Source organism: Megascapheus bottae, chromosome 3, assembly GCF_031878675.1.
Source record: "Megascapheus bottae isolate mThoBot1 chromosome 3, mThoBot2.hap1, whole genome shotgun sequence".
NCBI lineage: Eukaryota > Metazoa > Chordata > Mammalia > Rodentia > Geomyidae > Megascapheus > Megascapheus bottae.
In genome coordinates, this window is record NC_143511.1 from 88,878,635 (window position 1) to 88,897,518 (window position 18,884).

The following is an 18,884-nucleotide window of genomic DNA, read 5'->3' on the forward strand; positions in this document are numbered from 1 at the left end:
TGTGTTTTGTAACTTTGAGATGGGACGGCTGTTCTACGGATGACATAAGCCACAGCAGTTATAAAAGAAAAAAACCTGATTCTACAAAAGTCAAGACTTTCTGTCTGGCTAGAAGAAAGCAGTAATAATTTTAAAAAGGGCCTCACTCATCTCATGAACACATAAGGCAGAAAACGGATTGGTAAGACGTCCTAGGCAAAGAGTTTCTACACCTCAATAAGAAACAGCCAGCCACCAAACACAAAAATGCCCCCAAAGACACAACAAGTTCTTGGGAAAGAAAATAGAAGGAACCTTTAAACGTGGAAAAATGTCTCATTTTATAAGGAAGGGATAAAGCTGGAACTCTGGGGATGGGGAAGGAGAACGACAGAGACACGGCTGTGGTCCTGCCTGGCACACAGTGGGCAGGCGCATGTTTAGCTCTCATTGTGGCGAGTGGACATTCTCATATAGTGCCAACTCCAGTGGGCACTTTGTGAGATGCGCGAGTGCACAAACTCAGATGCGGCAGCTCCACCTCTTGGAAATGTTTCTCATGGACACACTCAAACGTGTGCACCGCTGTCAGGTGTTGCTGGAGAGTGAAGTAAGTGGTGCAGCCGCTCACTAGTGCACTGGACTGATGGAATGGCATTGATGGTCTGAAGTGTATCCAGACAGACAGACTCAAGACACAGGACATACAGCAAAGCAAGAGGAGAACACATTGTACTGTCAGTGTGTCACTAGTAGAAGGGAAGATCACCCCGACCCAGCCACAACAAGCCTCTCCCCCTAGCCGCCCTTCCCTCACCCCTTCTGAGCCACACATAGTGAAGGGAAAGGATGCTTGAAAGCTGGGACGGGACAGTTGCTTCTACCCTGGCTGGCGTAGTGTGTGAGGTGTGGTTCTCATCCTCAGAGGAGTCTTAGGGGAGAGGAAGATGTTGCCCTGACTGGTGAGGGGGCAGGAGTGGGCCGTGAGGGGTGGGGCTGGCTGCTCCCGAGCCTCTCCTGTTCCCCGCAGCCAACTTCTATCTGAAAGGCCCGAGGGAGCGCAGTTTGTGGTCTTCAAACATGAACAGCTGGGAGAAGTCTGCAATCCTAGCTACTCCAGTGGCCGAGATATGGGAGGATCACTGTTCAAAGTCAGCCAAGGCAGAAAAGTCTGTGATATTCTTATCACTAGTTAATCACCTCAAAGCCAGACGTGAGTGAAACTGTGACTCAAGTAGGGAGAACAAAAGCTAAAGGGTGGCACCAGGCCATGAGTTCAAGCCCCAGTACCAGCATGCACATATACACACATATACATGCACACAGATGACACGTGACACAGATTAAAACTTACAGAGATTCTGTTTATGAATTATGCAAATAGAGATCACCAGGGGCTAATGGAGAACGGTTGTAACTGCACTCTGCTTAAAGCTGCTGAATTATTACTTCTCCCTGGGATTTGCCATTGAACTTGTTTGGCTTGTAACTTGAACTCTGGAAGGAGAGTGGGAAGGCAGGGGACACTGTACCCTCACGTCTGCCTGCTCTCCACCCCATCGGCTTGTCCACTCCGTCCATCCATCTATCCTCCCATCCTCCCGTCCCATGCCTGCCGCTTGGGGTGGATGGGGCTCTTCCCAGCTGCTTGCTTTGTGAGGAATGCCGGCGTGGACATCATGCTGGTAGGTCTTGCGTGCCTCTGATGTTTCCGTGGGGTGAATGCCGGGACACTGACTCACTGCAGCCAGATGCAGGGACTTTTGAAGCCTTTGCTCACATGACTCTGGTTCCACCAATGGTGGGTTGTCCCTGGCGTCCACCCAGGTGGCTCTCATGTTACACACCTCAGGTTACAGTGCCCATTGTCAAGGGCACTGGCCCTCTGCTCCTGGAGAGGGACTGCTCTGCCATTCTTGGGACCTGGGTTAGCTGTTTCCTGTGTCTGTGACGAGTGCCCAGTCCTGAGTCTGCTGGCAAACTCGTTTCTGAATCTGGTAGATGGAGTAGAACCTTCTGTGCCATGGGGAGGAGCTCAGTCACCACCAACAGGAATGGTACCTGTCCCTTCAGCCAGAAGGTACGACAGAACCTTCTAGAGCCCAGTAGAATCCCAGCAGACTCTAATGCCATCCATCTTCCCTTCCCTTTCCGGCCACCTACATTTGTGGGGTCCCCACTGTGAACAGCTGGACGGTGCTGCCCTGATTCTGCTGTGCTGGGTCCTGGGTCCCCTACCACCAGGCAGCCGCCATGGAGGAGCGTTTCATGCACCTCAGAGCACCTGTAAGGGAGTGGGGTGGGTGAGCAGAGGGAGGTCAGCCGGCCAGACTGGGTGGGGGCGTGGGGCGTGGGGCCTGCTTTTCTGAGTGGGTGTTCCAGAATGGAGCAGGAGCTCTGTGCAGCTCTGCAGGCTATACTTGCCCTCGCTAGGGAGGTGGATGGAGCTTTCTGAGCCTGGTGGAGATGCCCAGAGTCCTCCTGCTATCTGCCCAAAGGAGACCTTGATCTCAGCCTTATTATCCTATTAGAGGCTGGCAGGGAGTTGGCAGGGATGCTTGTGTGGATTCTGAGTCCTGCTGCTTACTTGCAGGTGTCCTTTGGGGGTGTTTCCTCCTCGCTTAACATCTGCACAGCTGCTTGAGCCCTGGTGTAGTGTTTTGAATGTGCATGCAGCTCAAGGAGTGGAAAAAGTGCTTCCTGATCCTCGAAGTCATGTGAGGAGTCCCCCCACGGGCCAGCGCCAACAGGGCAATCAAATACAGCAGGGCTGGAAACAGGCAGCATCACCAAATGATGAGCGGAGGCAACAGTATTGATCGGAAAGGCGTCCATTCAAGTTTTACTTATAGTGATGAATGTTTGGAAGCCATTCAGACCTGTACACAGAACCAGTAGAACTCAGGGCCCCTCCCAGCCTAGGCTCCACAGACAGAGCCCTTGGGGGGCCATGCGTTTGGGCAGTGCAAGGCAGGGGGAGCCCAGTGGGACAACAGTGGCTGTGGTTTGTGATCAGAAATGCACCCTGTTTAATTTCACTGATCACACATAGCTCTGTGGCATTCATTAGGGGTGAGCCATCTCCAGGAGCCAGTTTCCTTCCGTGTCTAAAGCTGTCTCATGGAATGAGAATTGAAAGGCAGATGTAAGCCACTGCCAGTGTTGGGGAGGAAGACACGGCCAATGGATGCGCTTGTCGTTCACATTTCAGTCTGAAAGGGCAAGGCTAGCTGGACCTGGGCTTTGCCAAGGGGCCTGGCAGATGCCTGGAGAGGAGTGGTTCACTCAAATGTCACACCTCTGTGCAATACACAGAAAATCCCAAGAAGAAAAATGTGCTTCTGGTTTAGAAAGGCTAGGTAGAAAGTGCCTGCTATTAAGGCAAAGACCACAAAAACTGTTTTTGTCCTGTAGCCTCAGGCCAACACGGAGAAAAGATGAGGTAGTTGGGACGTAATGCTATTTCTGTTGGATCTTAACTGTCCACTGAAGCCCACAGAATGTTGTTTTGTCAAAGCAAAGTGACCTGAAGACATGTGGGGGTATACCACGTCCATGGATCTGAAGATGTGCAGGGTATACCATATCTATGTATCTGAAAACATGCAGTGGTATACATGTCCATGGATCTGAAGGCATGCGGGGATATACCATGTCCATGGATCTGAAGGCGTGCAGGGTATACATGTCCATGGATCTGAAGACGTGCAGTGCATGCATGTCCACGGATCTGAAGACATGCAGGGTATGCCATATCTATGTATCTGAAGACATGCAATGGTATACCATGTTCATGTATCTGAAGATGTACAGGCCTACTCCATGTCCACAGATTTGAAGACTTGCAGAGTATACCACATTCATAGATCTGAAGATGTGTGGGGGTATATCATGTCTATGTATGTGGAGACGTGCAGTGCATGCATGTCCACGGATCTGAAGACATGCAGGCTATACCATGTCCATGGATCTGAAGACGTGCAGTGCATGCATGTCCACGGATCTGAAGACATGCAGGGTATACCATATCTATGTATCTGAAGACGTGCAGGGTATGCCATGTCCATGGATCTGAAGACGTGCAGGGTATACCGTGTCCACGGATCTGAAGACGTGCAGTGGTATACATGTCCATGGATCTGAAGACGTGCAGGGTATACCGTGTCCACGGATCTGAAGACGTGTAGTGGTATACATGTCCACGGATCTGAAGATGTGCAGGGTATACCGTGTCCACGGATCTGAAGACGTGCAGGGTATACCGTGTCCACGGATCTGAAGACGTGCAGGAGTATACCGTGTCCACGATCTGAAGACGTGCGGGGTATGCCGTGTCCACGGATCTGAAGACGTGCGGGGTATGCCGTGTCCACGGATCTGAAGACGTGCGGGGTATGCCGTGTCCACGGATCTGAAGACGTGCAGGGGTATATGATCTGAAGACGTGCAGGGTATACCATGCCCACGGATCTGAAGACGTGCAGGGGTATATGATCTGAAGACGTGCAGGGTATGCCATGCCCACGGATCTGAAGACGTGCAGGATATACCGTATCCACAATCTGAAGACGTGCAGGGGTTTACCATGTCCACGGATCTGAAGACGTGCAGGGTATGCATGTCCATGGATCTGAAGAAGTGTGGGGGTATACCACATTGATGAACCAGAAGACTTAATGTTGCTAAATTGTTACTTCCTCCCCTGAGCTGTTCCGCAGAGTCAAGCAAGGCCGTGTGACCCCTTGGCAGGACTTGCTACAGGAGTGGACAGGATGATCCTGAGATATACTTGGCAATGCAAAGGAACCTTAAGAGATACTCTACAGTGGCCAGGGCAACACTGTGTTTATAGAATGGTAGAGATCAATGAATTGGACAGAATCCATAAATCATCCATAAGCAGACACACACATTTGAGTTCTGATAAGCGGAATGAGGTACTTGAAGGGTAGAAAGAGGGCTTTAATCAGCAGTGGGTTCTGGCACCCTTAATTATCTGCAAATAAATAGGCTTCGATCATTATACCTCAAATAATGAACAATTAGAACACACCTGAGATCTGAATGTAAGAGGAAAAGAGCCAGAAAGCATAAGCCAACACAGCACATCTCTTTTGACCTTGAGTTAGTTGCAGATAGAAAAGCTAATAACTCAGATCTTTCTTTGTTAACAGTCTCATGTTGCTGGGTGTCGGTTGCTCACACCTATAATCCTAGGTGCGTAGAAGGCTGAGCTCTGAGTGCCAGGGCTCAGGCCGAAAGGTCCTTGAGACTCTTCAGTTGACCACTCAAAAGCCGGAAGTGGGGGAATGCTTCCAAAGGTGGAGCCCCTGCCCAGAGTGGAGAGCTGTGTCTACCCTTGGCCTTCCTAGCCACAACTGTCTCCCCACTCACTGGCCTCGGGTCCTGGCCAGTGGCTGGGAGCTGGGTTTCTCATCCCGCGCTCCCCAGGAGAAGCTTGGTGATGTCTAGCCTCCAGGAGGGCGGGCACCTGGATCGGGCCATGTTTCTGCCCTCCCAGGACCTACGGGGTTCTGAGAGGGCCGTGGCCTCTGGTACGTCATGGTGCCCACAGGCTCCCAGAGCCGTCCCTCTGTTAATGGGGAGAGGACATGGATGCCCCCCCGCTGAGGTAGTGCCACACTGCCCACACGGCCTCTCCTGCAACCATCGGACCAAGTCCTTCTTTGCTGGATTGTCCAGATGTTTATAGGCTGGTTCATTTGTCTAGTTGTTTCTTGGTGTTATTTGCTCTTGGTTTCTTGGCCCCCCCGTTTGTTGCTTTGTTCATCTGTTGTCTGACTTGTGTCTTTGCTTCCTCATGATTGCTTTTCCGCACTTTCCTTTATTTTTTTCCTCCTCCTCCTCCTCTTCCTCCTCCTCCTCCTCCTCCTCCTCCTCCTCCTCCTCCTCCTCCTCCTCTTCCTCCTCCTCCTCCTCTTCCTCCTCCTCTTCCTCCTCCTCCTCCTCCTCCTCCTCCTCCTCCTCCTCCTCCTCCTCTAGTGGGAAAAGGCAGCCTTCACCCTGCCCCACCGCACCCAGTCAGGCCCCAGATCCCAATGACCTGGTCCCTTTCCAAAAGGCCATTTAGGCAGCCGATCTGTAGCAGCTCTGCCGTGGCCTCTTCCACCCCTCACCCCCACCGCCCCCCAACACGGCTTGTGCTCCCTGGGTGCCAGGCCTGGGATGGAGACATTAAAATTGATGTTATGCTGTCGATGGTGATTCCAACTGGCCCATCGTCACCTAACCCATTCTCTGGATACTTCTGGAAGCTGGAAATCCTGTGGCTCATGCACCAGCAAAAACAATTTGCCCCATAGGACAGAGTCCCGAATGAGGTGAACGAGGTTGCCTGTCTTATCCCCACCTTGCTTCACAAGTGTGCAGGTCCACTCCTGGGCCAGCCGAGCCTCTGCCGCTCCGTCCTGCCCGCTCCTCCCAGGGCTCCATCTTTGGCAGTTGGCTGTAGGCACGGCGTCCCTGGCTTTGTTCTGTTTCCTGTCCTCTGAGGGATGACGGGAAGAGAAACACATCTGTTAATAAGCATGGATGGAAAGCAGCAGTGGCCGACAGAAGGGAGAGGAAGCCACAGGCTGCCTTTCAGTGGTGGTGACGCTTCCTCCCGCTCTCAAGGTAGAGCCCTGCGCTTGCAGCCATCAGGGCCCTCCATGGAAGCCAGACTTCTCCTGGGTGGCAGGCTGGCATGACCCAGGGCTTGGCCAGTACTGTCCTGTAGATGCTGCCCTGAACGGATTGCCGGGGCTGAAACATTCCTCTGTGGTCAGAGCTCGTAGACAGTGTTTTCTTCCCTTGGCTTGCTCCAGGCCCCTTGCTTTGCGAGTGCTTTGTGTCCTGCACACATCGCTGGACCCTCTGTGGAGTCCACAGTGCTGGCATGGCTTCTTTTCAAGTAACAAGAAGTGCGTGCCGTGGGTGGTGTGTTCATCTGGGCGTGGGTGTCTCCACTGGAGCAGGATGACTGTGGTAGGGGGCTGGGCGCCTTGCCCAGTGTCTGGCCTCCATGTGTAGGGTGGTGTTGAAGGACCAGGCTGTTCAGCCGTCAGGTCCGCCGCAGTGAGCCGTGGGGGACAGGCAGTCACAGCTCGAGAGAGCAGCTTTGGGCCAGGCCCACCTCTGCAGCTGCAGGACCAGGTCTACCCCTCCCCACAGCCATGTGTTCTCAGGTCAAGCGCCACCTGATTGCTGACCTGGGAAACTGATCAGGAGCTTCACAGAGCACTGGCTTTCTGGACAGGAAAGGAGTACCTTTGGTCTATGAGAGGAAGGACCAGCGATGGGCGATGCCTTCTCAGCACCAGACCTGGGCGTCAAGCAGGTGCTGTGGCATGCTTCCTGACTTCATGCCGGTGGTGGGGACTGGCTGGTCGCCCCCCAGTGCTCCTGGGGACTTGGGATGCCAGCATCATCTCCAACACTGCTGGGTGTATACCACCTTCACAGCCCCCTCCCTCTCCTGGTGTCTTCAGGCAGAGATGCTGAGCTTTGCTCCATCTGCTTTTTTTCTGCTTTTTTCACCCTCTTGTCTGGAAGGAAAAGTGAGGACTTTCAGGCAGGGAATGGTCGGGCGAGTGATGGGTATCTAAACCTTTGAGAAGCTCAAGCGTGTCAGGTGAACCTTTAAGACGAGGACATTCTTTTCTTTCTTTCATTCACTCCTTTATTCATCCATCTACCTTGTCATCTATCCACCCATAAAGTCATTCCTTTTTTTGGTTCTGGGGCTTAAACTCAGGGCCAGTGGGTGGCCGTGAGCCTCTGTGCTCAAGGCTAATGCTGTACCACTTGAGCCACAGCACTGCTTCCAGCTCTTTTCTGAGTAGTTTATTGGAGTTTCATGGGCTTTTCTACCCAGGCTGGCTTTGAACTGTGATCCTCAGATCTCAGCCTCCCGAGTAGCTAGGATTACAGGCCTGAGCCATTAGCACCTAGCTTCATAAAGTTGTTCTCTAGCTATTCTTTGTTAGGATTATTTCACAAATCATAGATATGCCTGTATCTATTCCTTCAATCTAATATCCATCCATCCATTCATCCATCCATCCAGCTGTCCATCTATCTATCCAATCATCCATCCATCCATCCAACCATCCATCTGTCCAATCATCCTTCACCTGTGAATCCATCCAAGCATCATTCATCCATCTATCCGGTCATCTGTCCATTACCTATTCAGTCATTCATCACCCATCCATCTACCCAGCAATCCATCAGTCCATCCAACCATTTATCCGTCATTTATCCAGGTCATCCGTCCAGTACTTATCCATTCAACCATCTGTCCATTTCTCATCTATTTGACTGTTGATCATCCACCCCTTCCTCTACCCATCATGCATGCATCCACCCAACTCACTTATCATCCGTCCATTCACGAGTTTTAGTCTGGACTCCTCCTTCCATTGATCTCCTATGTGTCACTGTGTCTATCCAGAGTGGTTGTGGCACTTATCTGGAACTCTGTGGGTACTAGAGGCTTATGTTTCTAGGATGCTTTCTCAGTGGGTCAAGTGAAGCCTTTGATGCTGTAGAAAGTAAAATGAGGGCAGTGTTTTTGCCCACAACAAGGCCTAGCAAAAGCCCCAAACACCTGGTGAAGTTCTCCCTTCTGCATTTCCATGGTGAGGAATTCGTTAATGTGTTTCCATGACCCATTTGTCCATCCATCCATTTTTCCATCCATTCATCCATCCATCCATTCATCCATCCATCCACCCATTCATGTGTCCATCCATCTATCTGTGTCTACCCATTTGTGTCCACCCATCTATCTGTATCCATTGATCGGTCAATCGACTAATCCATCCATCTATCCATCCTTTCACTGACCCACCCACCCATTCATCCATCCATCCATCATCCATTTATCCATCCATCTACCCATCCATGTGTCCATCTATTTGTGCTCATCTATTTATCTGTGTCCATGCATCCATCCATCCATGCATCCATCCATCCATCCATTCATCCATCCATCCATGTGTCCATCCATTCATCCATCTGTCCATCCATCCATGTGTCCATCCATCCATCCATCCATCCATCCATCCATCCACCCACCCACCCACCCATCCATCCATTCATCTACCACCCACATACCCATTGTCTGTCCTGGCCCTCTCTGTTGGAGCACCCTTGGGAGGCACTGCTGTCAGGTCTACCTTTCTTTCCAGGCTCTGCATGTTGCTTCTTATGGTCCTTGTCACCCAGAATTCAGCTTCACCTGTGTCTTTTCTGGGAAGGCCATACCTGGTTACCTCCTCATTGCAGTGGCGTAAGGATGTGGGCCCTGGGAGGCCCCCGTGGAAGCAGCAGCACTCCTCCGAGGAGCAGGGCTCCTGTGATCTGAGGTCAGTGGCTTTGTGCTGGCCCTGCCCCTCTGGTGACTCAGTGCTGGCTGCGTGCCACAGGTGGTGCAGTGTACGTTGTAGTGGGGAGCCAACCATCAGGAGGAAGGGAATTCCGTGACTCTGGTGATGGTCACTCAGTCACTGGAGAGCTGGAGCAACGCTGCTGTGGAGCTCCTCGCCTGTGACATTCCTGTCACACCAGGCAGGCTGTGGCCCAGACGGCAGGAAGTTGCTGCAGTGTGTGCTGGCGTATGGGTTCTAACACCTAAACTGCCTTGACTACTGAAGCCAAACCAGTAGGGCAGTCCCTTAATCCCTCACAGCGTAGCCAGGGCAAGATGCCGGGATGACACGTTTTTCATCTTGAATTGCCACAGAGGCATCTGGGATATGTAGTTTGGTCCCCAGGCTGCAGAACAGGGTAGGGCTGGGAGGAGGCTGGGTGAGCTGGACTGAGCCATCAGTCCTGCAGATGGACCAGCCTGGGGCAGAGCGTGGAACCGTGGGCTGTGACCCTTCCGATGGGGTGATCTGCACAGAGGGTGGTGTGGGGACCTGCGGGTACCTCCACCGGAGGCTTAGAGCACAGGCACACCCCTGGAGAGAGCAGGCCGCACCATTCCTGTCCTCCCTGAGCTCTGGGGCAGCAGGCGGGGCTGGGGGCTCGGGGGCGCCATGCTCCTGCCAGGCAGCGGGGAGGGGAAGAGCAGAGGAGGAGAGAGCCCACCTGTGCAGGGCCAGCCCTGCTCTGGACGCACCCCTCCTGCTGCTTCCTGTGTCGTAGGCCTTGACTGCCCCCATCTGCCCTGTAGTAGAGCAGAACTGCCTTCTCTAGACATGGATTGGCCTGTTACCACAAGTCACACCACAGGTGGTGATGTGTGTAAAGTGGGCGATTGCCCTAGGGTGGGGAGATCCATCCATCCATCCATCCATCCATCTATCAGTCTGTCTGTCATCTATCTGTCTGTCTGTCTGTCTGTCTGTGGGAAAGAGCTCTTGAGCACCCCCGTGAACTTCCTGGATGTTAAGACTTCCTCCCAGCCCGGCACTGGTGGCTCGTGCCAGTAGTCCTAGCTACTCGGGAAGCTGACATCTGATGACTGTGGTTTGAAGCCAGCCTGGGCAGGCAAGTCTGTGAAACTCTCATCTCCAGTGAGTCAGCAGTGAGCCAGAAGTGGAGCTGTGGCTCAAGTGGTAGTCGTGAGCGCCAGCCAAGGGACAGCACTCAGGCTCTGCGTTCAAGCCCCAGTACCGGAACAAAACAAAATGAAACAAAACTCTTACTGGGTCTCGCCCTTTGGCCAGGGAGAGGGGTGGCACCAGGCCCGGGAGAGGTCTAATGGCCTTTCACATTATAACACTGGGCTGCAGCTGTGCCCAGGCAGGCTTCTGGAGAAGAGCCTGCCACCCCTGCAGATGGAGAAAACAGGTGTGCAGCCTGTTGTCTGGGAGAGCATCCTCGCTGGCTGTGGTGTGGTCCAGGCCTCCTGGCCAGGATCCCCGAGGCCTCCCGGAGCTGCTGCCAGCCTGGAGCGGGGCCCGGGATGACCGAGCCCAGTGCTGGGTCATTTGGGGCAGGTGTGCCGGCAGCTGGCATAGCCATCTCTTCCCATGGCTGGGGCCAGGCCTGGGCAGTGCCACCTGGCCTTGGCAGTGCCACCTGGCCTTGGCAGTGCCAGTACTCACCGTGGACTCAGCTGTCCGGCAGACGGGTCCCAGCGAGAGCATTGTCATCAGTTCTGAGTGGCCCAGAGGGGCACAGGACAGGTCAGGTGAAGGGCTGATACCCTGTGTGGGTCTGGGTGCTGGGTAGTGATCACTCAGGAAAACCAGGGGCCATGCGAGCCGGTGTTGTGAGGTGAGCTGAGGCCGTCCGGGCCCAGGAACTGCTGGTGGTCCCTGCAGCCCCCGTGGCCACCCTGCTCTGTCTCAGGGCCCCATCAGAGCCTGGCCCAGGCCAGGCCCCGCCTCTCCCTGCTAGCCGTGCCATATACTGAGCCTGTACAACACCCACCCTCAGTGCAGGCCTGTCCTCCTGGAGCACGGGGCCTCCTGCCAGGTGCCTCTCCTGTTAAGGATCCCCTGGGCTGGGGGTGGGACTGCGTGTCTGACTCGGCCCCTTCTCTACCTGCCTAACTGGGGCTCGGAGTACAACTCTGGGGCTGTAGGATCCCTCAGACACCAGCCACAGGGAAGCCAGCTGGTGTTTATTGACATCTTTTGAAAATTGGGACTTGCTTCCTGAGCTTGGGTCCCAGCTGGGGAGGAAGGCCGGGTCTGGGGGACTGGGCAGCCAGGGCCAGCTTGCTGCCACCCACTGCGGCACTCAGAGTGGGTGCTGGATTTCAGTGCCAGGTGTTGGAATGGGATCTAGGTGGGTGTGTGCAGACACCTCTCTTCAGGCACAACTTGATTCAGGTGCTCACACAGGGTGGTAAGGGTCTGTCCCTTCTTTCAGAGGACACATGCTGTGGCTCGAAGATGGTGGCCTGTCCCACCGAGATCATGTTCTCTGTGTGTTGCCAACAGGGCAGTCGGCCGCTCTCGCCAGAAGGAAAAGTCCTTGGATGGGGCGTCCCTAGCCTAGCCTGGCCATCTGAGATGGGGCAGGGGCATAGTTTCACGAGCAGAGGGGTGTGATCAGCCCCACGCAGGCCCCAGTAGAGGATAACTGCAGTGGGCACGGAGACACCAGGGCCCAGCCACCCTCTTCTGCACTGTGACATCAACTTGGATTTGATTTTCTCCCGGCTCCCAGGCCCCTCCTGTTTGGAGCTGGGGCAGCTGGGCTGGGTAGGAAACACGTGGCCCCGGCAGGCATGGGCCACGCACAGCGGCACACGCTCCGGTGATGTGAGAGTGGAGATGCGGGCTCGGGGAGCCATGTTTTGGGGGGTGACTCTGCTAGTGTGTCAGTGGTGGGCAGATCAGCTTCTCAAGCCCCTAGACAGTCCAGCCCTTCTCTGAGTTCCCCCAGAGGATGGAGGGTCAGGAATCTTCTGGAAGGGCCTGGAGGGGCAGGGGCTTGCTCCTGGTGTGGGGCTGCTTGCATGCATTGGGATGAGGCAGCTCGGTGGTGCCCGGCTTCTTCGGAAGTGTGTGGCTGTGCTGCCGTGTGGCGAGGTTCCCGGCAGCCCCCGAGGCCGCCTCTTCTCCGTGGTCCTGTGCGCTCCTCCTCTCCCGCTGACCCCGAGGCCGCCTCTTCTCCGTGCTCCTGTGCACTCCTCCTCTCCCGCTGACCCCAGCTCCTCTGTCATTTCAGCTCAGCCAGCAGATCTCCTGAAGGTTCTGGATTTTCACAGCTTGCCCGATGGGATCACGCAGACCACTGGTTTCTGTGCCACGCGGCGCTCTGCCAAAGGCCCGGATGTTGCCTACAGAGTCACCAAGGAGGCCCAGCTCAGCGCACCCACCAGGCAGCTGTACCCAGGTAAGAGCTGTGCGCGTTGGCCGTGGTGGGCGGGCTCCTGCAGCCCTCAGAGGGGACCGTGGCCAGGCCAGTTACCTATGAGAAGTGCTATCTGCCTAGTGCTCTGTCCCCGAGTCCTCCCCGTGCTCTGTCCCCGAGTCCTCCCATGCTCTGTCCCCCAAGTCCTCCCTGTGCTTGTAATGTCCCTCGTCCCAGCATCCCTGGATGAGCAGGAGGGGTCCCTCAGTCTCGTCTTGGCTCTGAGTCTGTGCCGTGCACTGGATCCTTTCTCCATCTGCCCTTGCTCTGCTGAGCCCTCCCTCACACCCCTGCTCCCAGGCCTCCGAGATGCCCGTGGGGCCGGCCAGCCAAGGCCATCATGTCTTTGTCCTTCCCCGTACCTTATTATTGCTCCCGACACCCTGTAGGGGACGGATCACAGCTGTACATCAGTGATCAAATCAAAGCCTTGGATAACCGTGGTCATAGAAATGACTCACTTCCGTGGCAAACACACATCTATTTGCCTCCTGCTGTATTCCTAAAATGCTCTAGTGCCTTTGGGCACCGGCCAAAGACAAGACAAATGCTTGTAGGAAGGGATTTGGGCCGGCGCCAAGCCCACCCCTCCCCGGTGGCTTCCGGGAGAGATGAAATATGAAGCTTTGGACGGCAGACCCACTTCTGGGAGTGCCGACAGTCGAGATTGCAGAGTGTGGCAGTGGCCCGGCTCATGTCATGACGAGACTGGGCCATCTTAAAGCGACAATAAATCCGTTGTTATTTTGCCAGGAGAGAGATGAATGTGAAACATAATTTATCTCTTCGGGTTTTATCTGAACTGAGGAAATTTGTTACCATGGAGAGTTTAAAATTTGTGAAACAGCATTTTAATGGGGAAGAAGGAGGTTTGTGGGCCTAAGCTGTGCCTCCTGCTGGACAGAGTGAACTCTCTTGCCTTCTGTGATTATCTTGGAGTGTGACCAGTGTGAAGGGAGGGGCTAGAACAAGAGCAAGGGCTGAGATGGGAGTCGTGGGGCCTGCCTTGGATGGGGGCGGGGACCGCAGAGCTGCTGCGGGCCCAGGGTCCCCGAAGCCCCTTGGGGATGAGACCGCACAGTCTCTGTTGTTGGCCGGGCACTGGGTGAATACAGCTGGCATCTCGGCCTGCCATAACAGCAGAAGCTGGGTTGCCCCCTTCCACACCCGCACAGCCCACAGAGTGTCTGATGGCCAGGAATGTGTCTCAGGCTTCTTCAGTGGCCCCTGTCATGGCGTGGAAGGTGGACTTTGTACTCTGCCATAACACCTCCCCTCATCAGCCACACTGATCCGTCACTTGCCCCAAGAGCTGTCTCTTACAAGCAGCCCCACCTGCAGGGTGGGGGCATGGTGCCCAGAGCACAAAAAGGGTGCCCTGTGCACCTAATCCTGGGCCGGGGCAGTCTGGGCTTTCCTCGTGGAACCCTTAGGGATCCTTAGCAAGGCTCAGGACCCCAATTGTGTAGTTCTTCCCCTGCCTCCTGCCACACCATGTCCTGTGCCAGCCTTTGGGAGTCCGGTTGGTTTCACTGGTCTCTCTGCCCTGTGCTACAGAGGATGTGGAGGTGGCAGCAGGCTGTGTCTCCTGGGGCTCTGAGGAAGATTTCGCATCCTAAGTCTTGGGCGTGGTTGCTTTTGGCATGTGGCCTCTGGAGGACTGCCCCTGCAGCACGGGCCTGGGCCAGCAGAGGGCGCTCGTGGACAGCGTTGCTGAGGAGCTGCTGGGCTCCAGCTCTGCTACCTAGCAGCAGCCAGAAACCTTCTGGGCCATCTGGTTGACCTTGTTTGGTTCTTGAGAAGGGGGGCGGGGGTGGGGAGCGCTAATAGAGCCCTTTTTTGTCCTAGCCCAGAAGCTAGCCAGCCCCCCAGCCGCCTTAGGCTTCACGGAGGTTGGTGGCTCTGCAGAGGCCCTGGACCCTCCCCTCCAGCCAACATTTCCGCAGTGGTCAGCTGCATTACACCCCCCCTTTTTCCCCCCATCAGTCCCCAGGCTCTTGGCAGCCTTGCAGATAACATGCATTGGTAGAATCACTGACTTCATCACCAGGATCCAGGGAGAGGAGGAGGAGGAGAAGGAAGAGGAGAAGGAGGAGGAGGAGGAGTAGGGGGAGGAGGAGATAGTGGCAGCTAAAGGTAGCATGGGCAAAGGCTTGAGCATACTGGCTGGGGCCAGCCTAGGTCTTGCTGCACACAGCGCCCTCTTGTCAAATGTTAGGGATTTATTTCTGTTAGAATGTAACATTGGAAGTCTTCAATTTTATTAGGTTTTTCTACTGACCAGGAAATCTCTAACAATGAAATTGTAGTTCTGGCTCCAGGTCTGTGTCCCCTCCCCCTGTCCCCTCCCCCACAGTGGATGCCAGGTAAGAGCTACTGTGCCAAAGACCCACTACAGAGAGCCCAGAGCTGTGTCAGGTAGAGCCCTGTCCAGGCCGCTGCCCAGGTCCTCGGGGTAAGGCCTCCATGGGAGGACCTCCCAGTCTGGTGGAGGGGCTTGTATTAGGACCAAAGCTCGGCCGTGTTGAGGTAGAGAAGGACTACAGGAATGGTTTGAGCACGTGTGGGTGTGGGGAGTTGATCTTGATGCACATGGCAGTCTCTGGGCCTGGCGAGGGCTCCCCCTCCCCTCCAGTGGCTTCTCATCTCTGCCCTCTGTTTCAGCATCTGCATTTCCTGAGGACTTCTCTATCCTGACCACTGTGAAGGCCAAGAAAGGCAGCCAGGCCTTCCTGGTGTCCATCTACAATGAGCAGGGCATCCAGCAGGTCGGCCTGGAGATGGGCCGCTCCCCCGTCTTCCTCTACGAGGATCACATGGGAAAGCCGGGGCCTGAAGATTACCCCCTCTTCCGGGGCATCAACCTGTCGGATGGCAAGTAAGTGGTCCTGGGGCAGCGTGGCAAGACGTGCCGTGGTGGCTCAGGGACCCCATGTGGGAGCACGGGCAGGGCAGAGCACTGTGTTTTGTGTCCTCCGTTTCCATGTTGCTTTCTCCTGCAGAGCTTTTGTGAGTCCTTGCTCCTCCATTTTATCCTTCTAAAATGCATTAAATGCATCTCATGTTGGCCTTGTTGTTGGGAGGGGAGGAGGAGATTGTTCTAGAGGGCCTGGCAGAATCCTTTCTGGATATGGACACATCCAAGGTGGTGGTGATGATGATGATGATGATGATGATGTGTGTGTGCGTGCGCGCGCGCATGTGCATGCTGGTAACTAGGGCTTGAACTCAGGTCCTGCTCAGTGTCCCTTAGCTTTTTTGCTTAAGGCTGGCGTTCTATCACTCGAGAAATAGTTCCTTTTCCAGCTTTTGATAGTTAATCGGAAGTAAGAGTCTCTTAGATTGTCCTGTCTTGGCTGGCTCTAACCTTAGTCCTGAGATTTCAGCCTCCTGAGTAGGTAAGGTTACAGGATAACTGGTGATACCGTGCACAGTGAAGCCGTAAAACTAAGAGAAGGGGAGTCTTCTCAGTGTTCCCTATTGGAGGCAAGGTACCTCTGTGGCTCGTGTGTCTCTGTGGTACCCCTGTGGTACCCCTGTGGCGAGCGTGTCTGTGTGACAAGCGTCCTTGGAGGCCTTGGATGTGGGTCCTGATCTTGTGAGCGAGACTGTGTGGTCGTTCACAGGGACCACTGCCTTCCGTCAGAAACCCATGCCTGCATTTCCCGTCAGGGTTCAGATGGCACACAAGAGACTGAGGCTGAACCTCAGCCCCTCTCCTGCTTCAGTGGCTGTGAGCCATTCCTGAGCCTGCACCGAGCTTCCTTTGCTCCCTTGGCCATTCCAAGGAGGTCACAGGGTTCAGACCAGGGTCCCTTCACCTGGGAGATAAAGTGTCTGAGGTTCCAGCAGGGAGGGATGTGTATCCAGTTGTGGTTCTGGGCTCACACCAGTCATGTCCTCTGTGACCTTGATGGACACGCCGTGGCACGTGGACATGTGCCCAGCCATGACTCCGGGGTTCCCACTGGGCATTCTGGCCGTGATAATGGGGACAGTGGGTGTCTTCTCCCGTGCCGGGGTCTCTGGTGGCCACATGGACTGGTGATCCGTGACCTGAGCCCGGTCCCCGTGGGCCATCTGCCTCTTTACAGGTGGCACAGAATTGCTCTCAGCATCCACAAGAAGAATGTCACGTTGATCCTTGACTGTAAAAAGAAGATCACCAAGCTCCTGGACCGCAGTGATCACCCGATGGTAGACGTCAACGGAATCATCGTGTTCGGCACCCGCATTCTGGACGAGGAGGTGTTCGAGGTGAGCAGGAGGGCGCTGGCCCCTCTGCCTGCTGGGGCTCCTCTCTGGAGCCGCAGTGGCCGTGGGGAGGCCTGCCCCTGGCTGGGGACAGATGGCCCCTGTGGCTTCCCCAAGGATGCTTGTGTCCCCACAGGAGGGAGGGACCAGGCCACGTGGGAATGGCAGTGGACATCTAAGGTGTCAAGAGGCAGCGCTAGCCGGGCGAGACAGGGGCGTGGCAAGCTGGACTGAGACTTCAGAAACTCACAGCCTGCATGCACTGGGGTCTTGTGATGACCGAGGGCCATGCTGGGAAGTGGGCAGCATCCTCTGGGTGGACGTCTTCTCCAGGGCTGGGCCTCCTGGAGCATCAGGAGGTTACATGCTAGCTTAGGTAGCTGAGCCAGAGCCTGCTTTCCTGGAAATGCCCCAGATGGGTGGCAGGAGGCAGAGAAGGCTCTGAAGCCCCATGCCTGCCCAAGGAGGCCTTCTCGATAGGGTATGGCACAGGGCGAAGCAGGTTGAGGGGGTTGGTGATACCCACAGGCCCTGCCTGCTGGCCCTGCCCACTGAGGCCCTGCCCGCTGAGGCTCCTGCACCCAGCGCTGGGCACACACTCCTTGAGCACCTTGGGGATTGTGTCCTCTGTTCTGGCTCATGTGCCCGCCAGGGCCCCAGGACTAGCCTTATCACCCCCACCCAGGGCTCTGTGGCTGCAAGTGTTTGGAAAACATAATCTCCAAGGACGGTCTTGGTTCTCAGAGCCCCTCCTCCTGGGATGAGATGAGATGAGGTGATGTTGTTCCTCTGGGGACTGGGTGAGATGGGGCCATGTCCCTGTTCTCAGGAGCCACCGAGAGCCCCTCATGTCCTCTGTGCACGTGGCCACATTTGGACTCCCTGCCCCGCGGTGTCTCACTCTGGTTGATGAGGAGGGCTCCCGGGGCGGCGTCTTCTCAGTGGTCTGAGGCCCTGTCTCGCTCTGTTGGGAGAACTTCTCTGATAGATCTCAGCCTCAGTTTCTCCATCTGTGGCACGGGGTTGTAAGTCCAGCCAGCCATTCCCTAGCATTCTACGGGGCGTACCCAGTGAAGATGGTGGTCTCCAAAGTACATACTTAGCAAATGTTCTCCGTAACACTCACCCATTGCTCATGCAGTGGAGAATGGAGGACAGAGCCTGCCGTGAATGTGACCAGCCACGGAGCGGCAGAGGCTGCCAGCCCATGGGGAGCTGGACAGTCCGTTAGGAGAAGGGTGGTGGTGGGGTTTGGACACGGCTGTAGAGGCTCACGTGTTGGCTGGGCCCTCAGGGACTGGTGCTGTTGAGGTGACCGGATCTCACGAGGTGCTGACCTCGTGGATTCATGGATCCATTGATGTGAGGTGTGTGTGTGGGGGGGGAGGTGTCTCCTGACGCCACATCTTCTCCTGACGCCCTTCCTGCTCTTTCTGTCTGGACACCGTGGGGTGGGCAGCCTCGGTGGTTGCATTTCCCTGGCATCCTTGCTCCACCTTGGCACAGGTCATAGGGTGGAGCTGGGGGTTCACAGATGGAGGCCTCTGAAACCCAAGAGTCAGACCCTGTTCACGTGAGGGGTTTGGTCCTGGCTGTGCCCAGTGCAGGCTGACTGGCACGGATGGGAACTGGGCTGTGTGGGGCACCACCAGCCTGGCCAGAGAGGGGTTGGCTGCTGGTTCTCAGGAACTGGTGCCGAGACCTGGCCTGGGGCTGGCACAGCCTGAATGGAGTGCTGATGTGACCTCTTGCCTGCGGGGAAGGCAAAGCACGCTGAGAACGCCGAGCTTCGGGGTCTCTTGTGGGAAGAGGGCTGCAGCAGTGGCACC

At 55.4% G+C, this 18,884-nt stretch overlaps 1 protein-coding gene across 2 annotated transcripts in view; it reads left to right on the forward strand.

Moving 5' to 3' along the window:
- Window positions 1-18,884, forward strand: part of Col5a1 (collagen type V alpha 1 chain) — a 127,559-nt gene that overhangs the window by 13,540 nt on the left and 95,135 nt on the right. For both annotated transcript variants that reach the window (XM_090330902.1, XM_090330903.1), the window contains exons 2-4: window positions 12,616-12,783; window positions 15,466-15,679; window positions 16,896-17,058. In XM_090330902.1, the coding sequence (XP_090187028.1) occupies window positions 12,616-12,783; window positions 15,466-15,679; window positions 16,896-17,058 (545 nt within the window). The remainder of the gene's footprint in view (window positions 1-12,615; window positions 12,784-15,465; window positions 15,680-16,895; window positions 17,059-18,884) is intronic.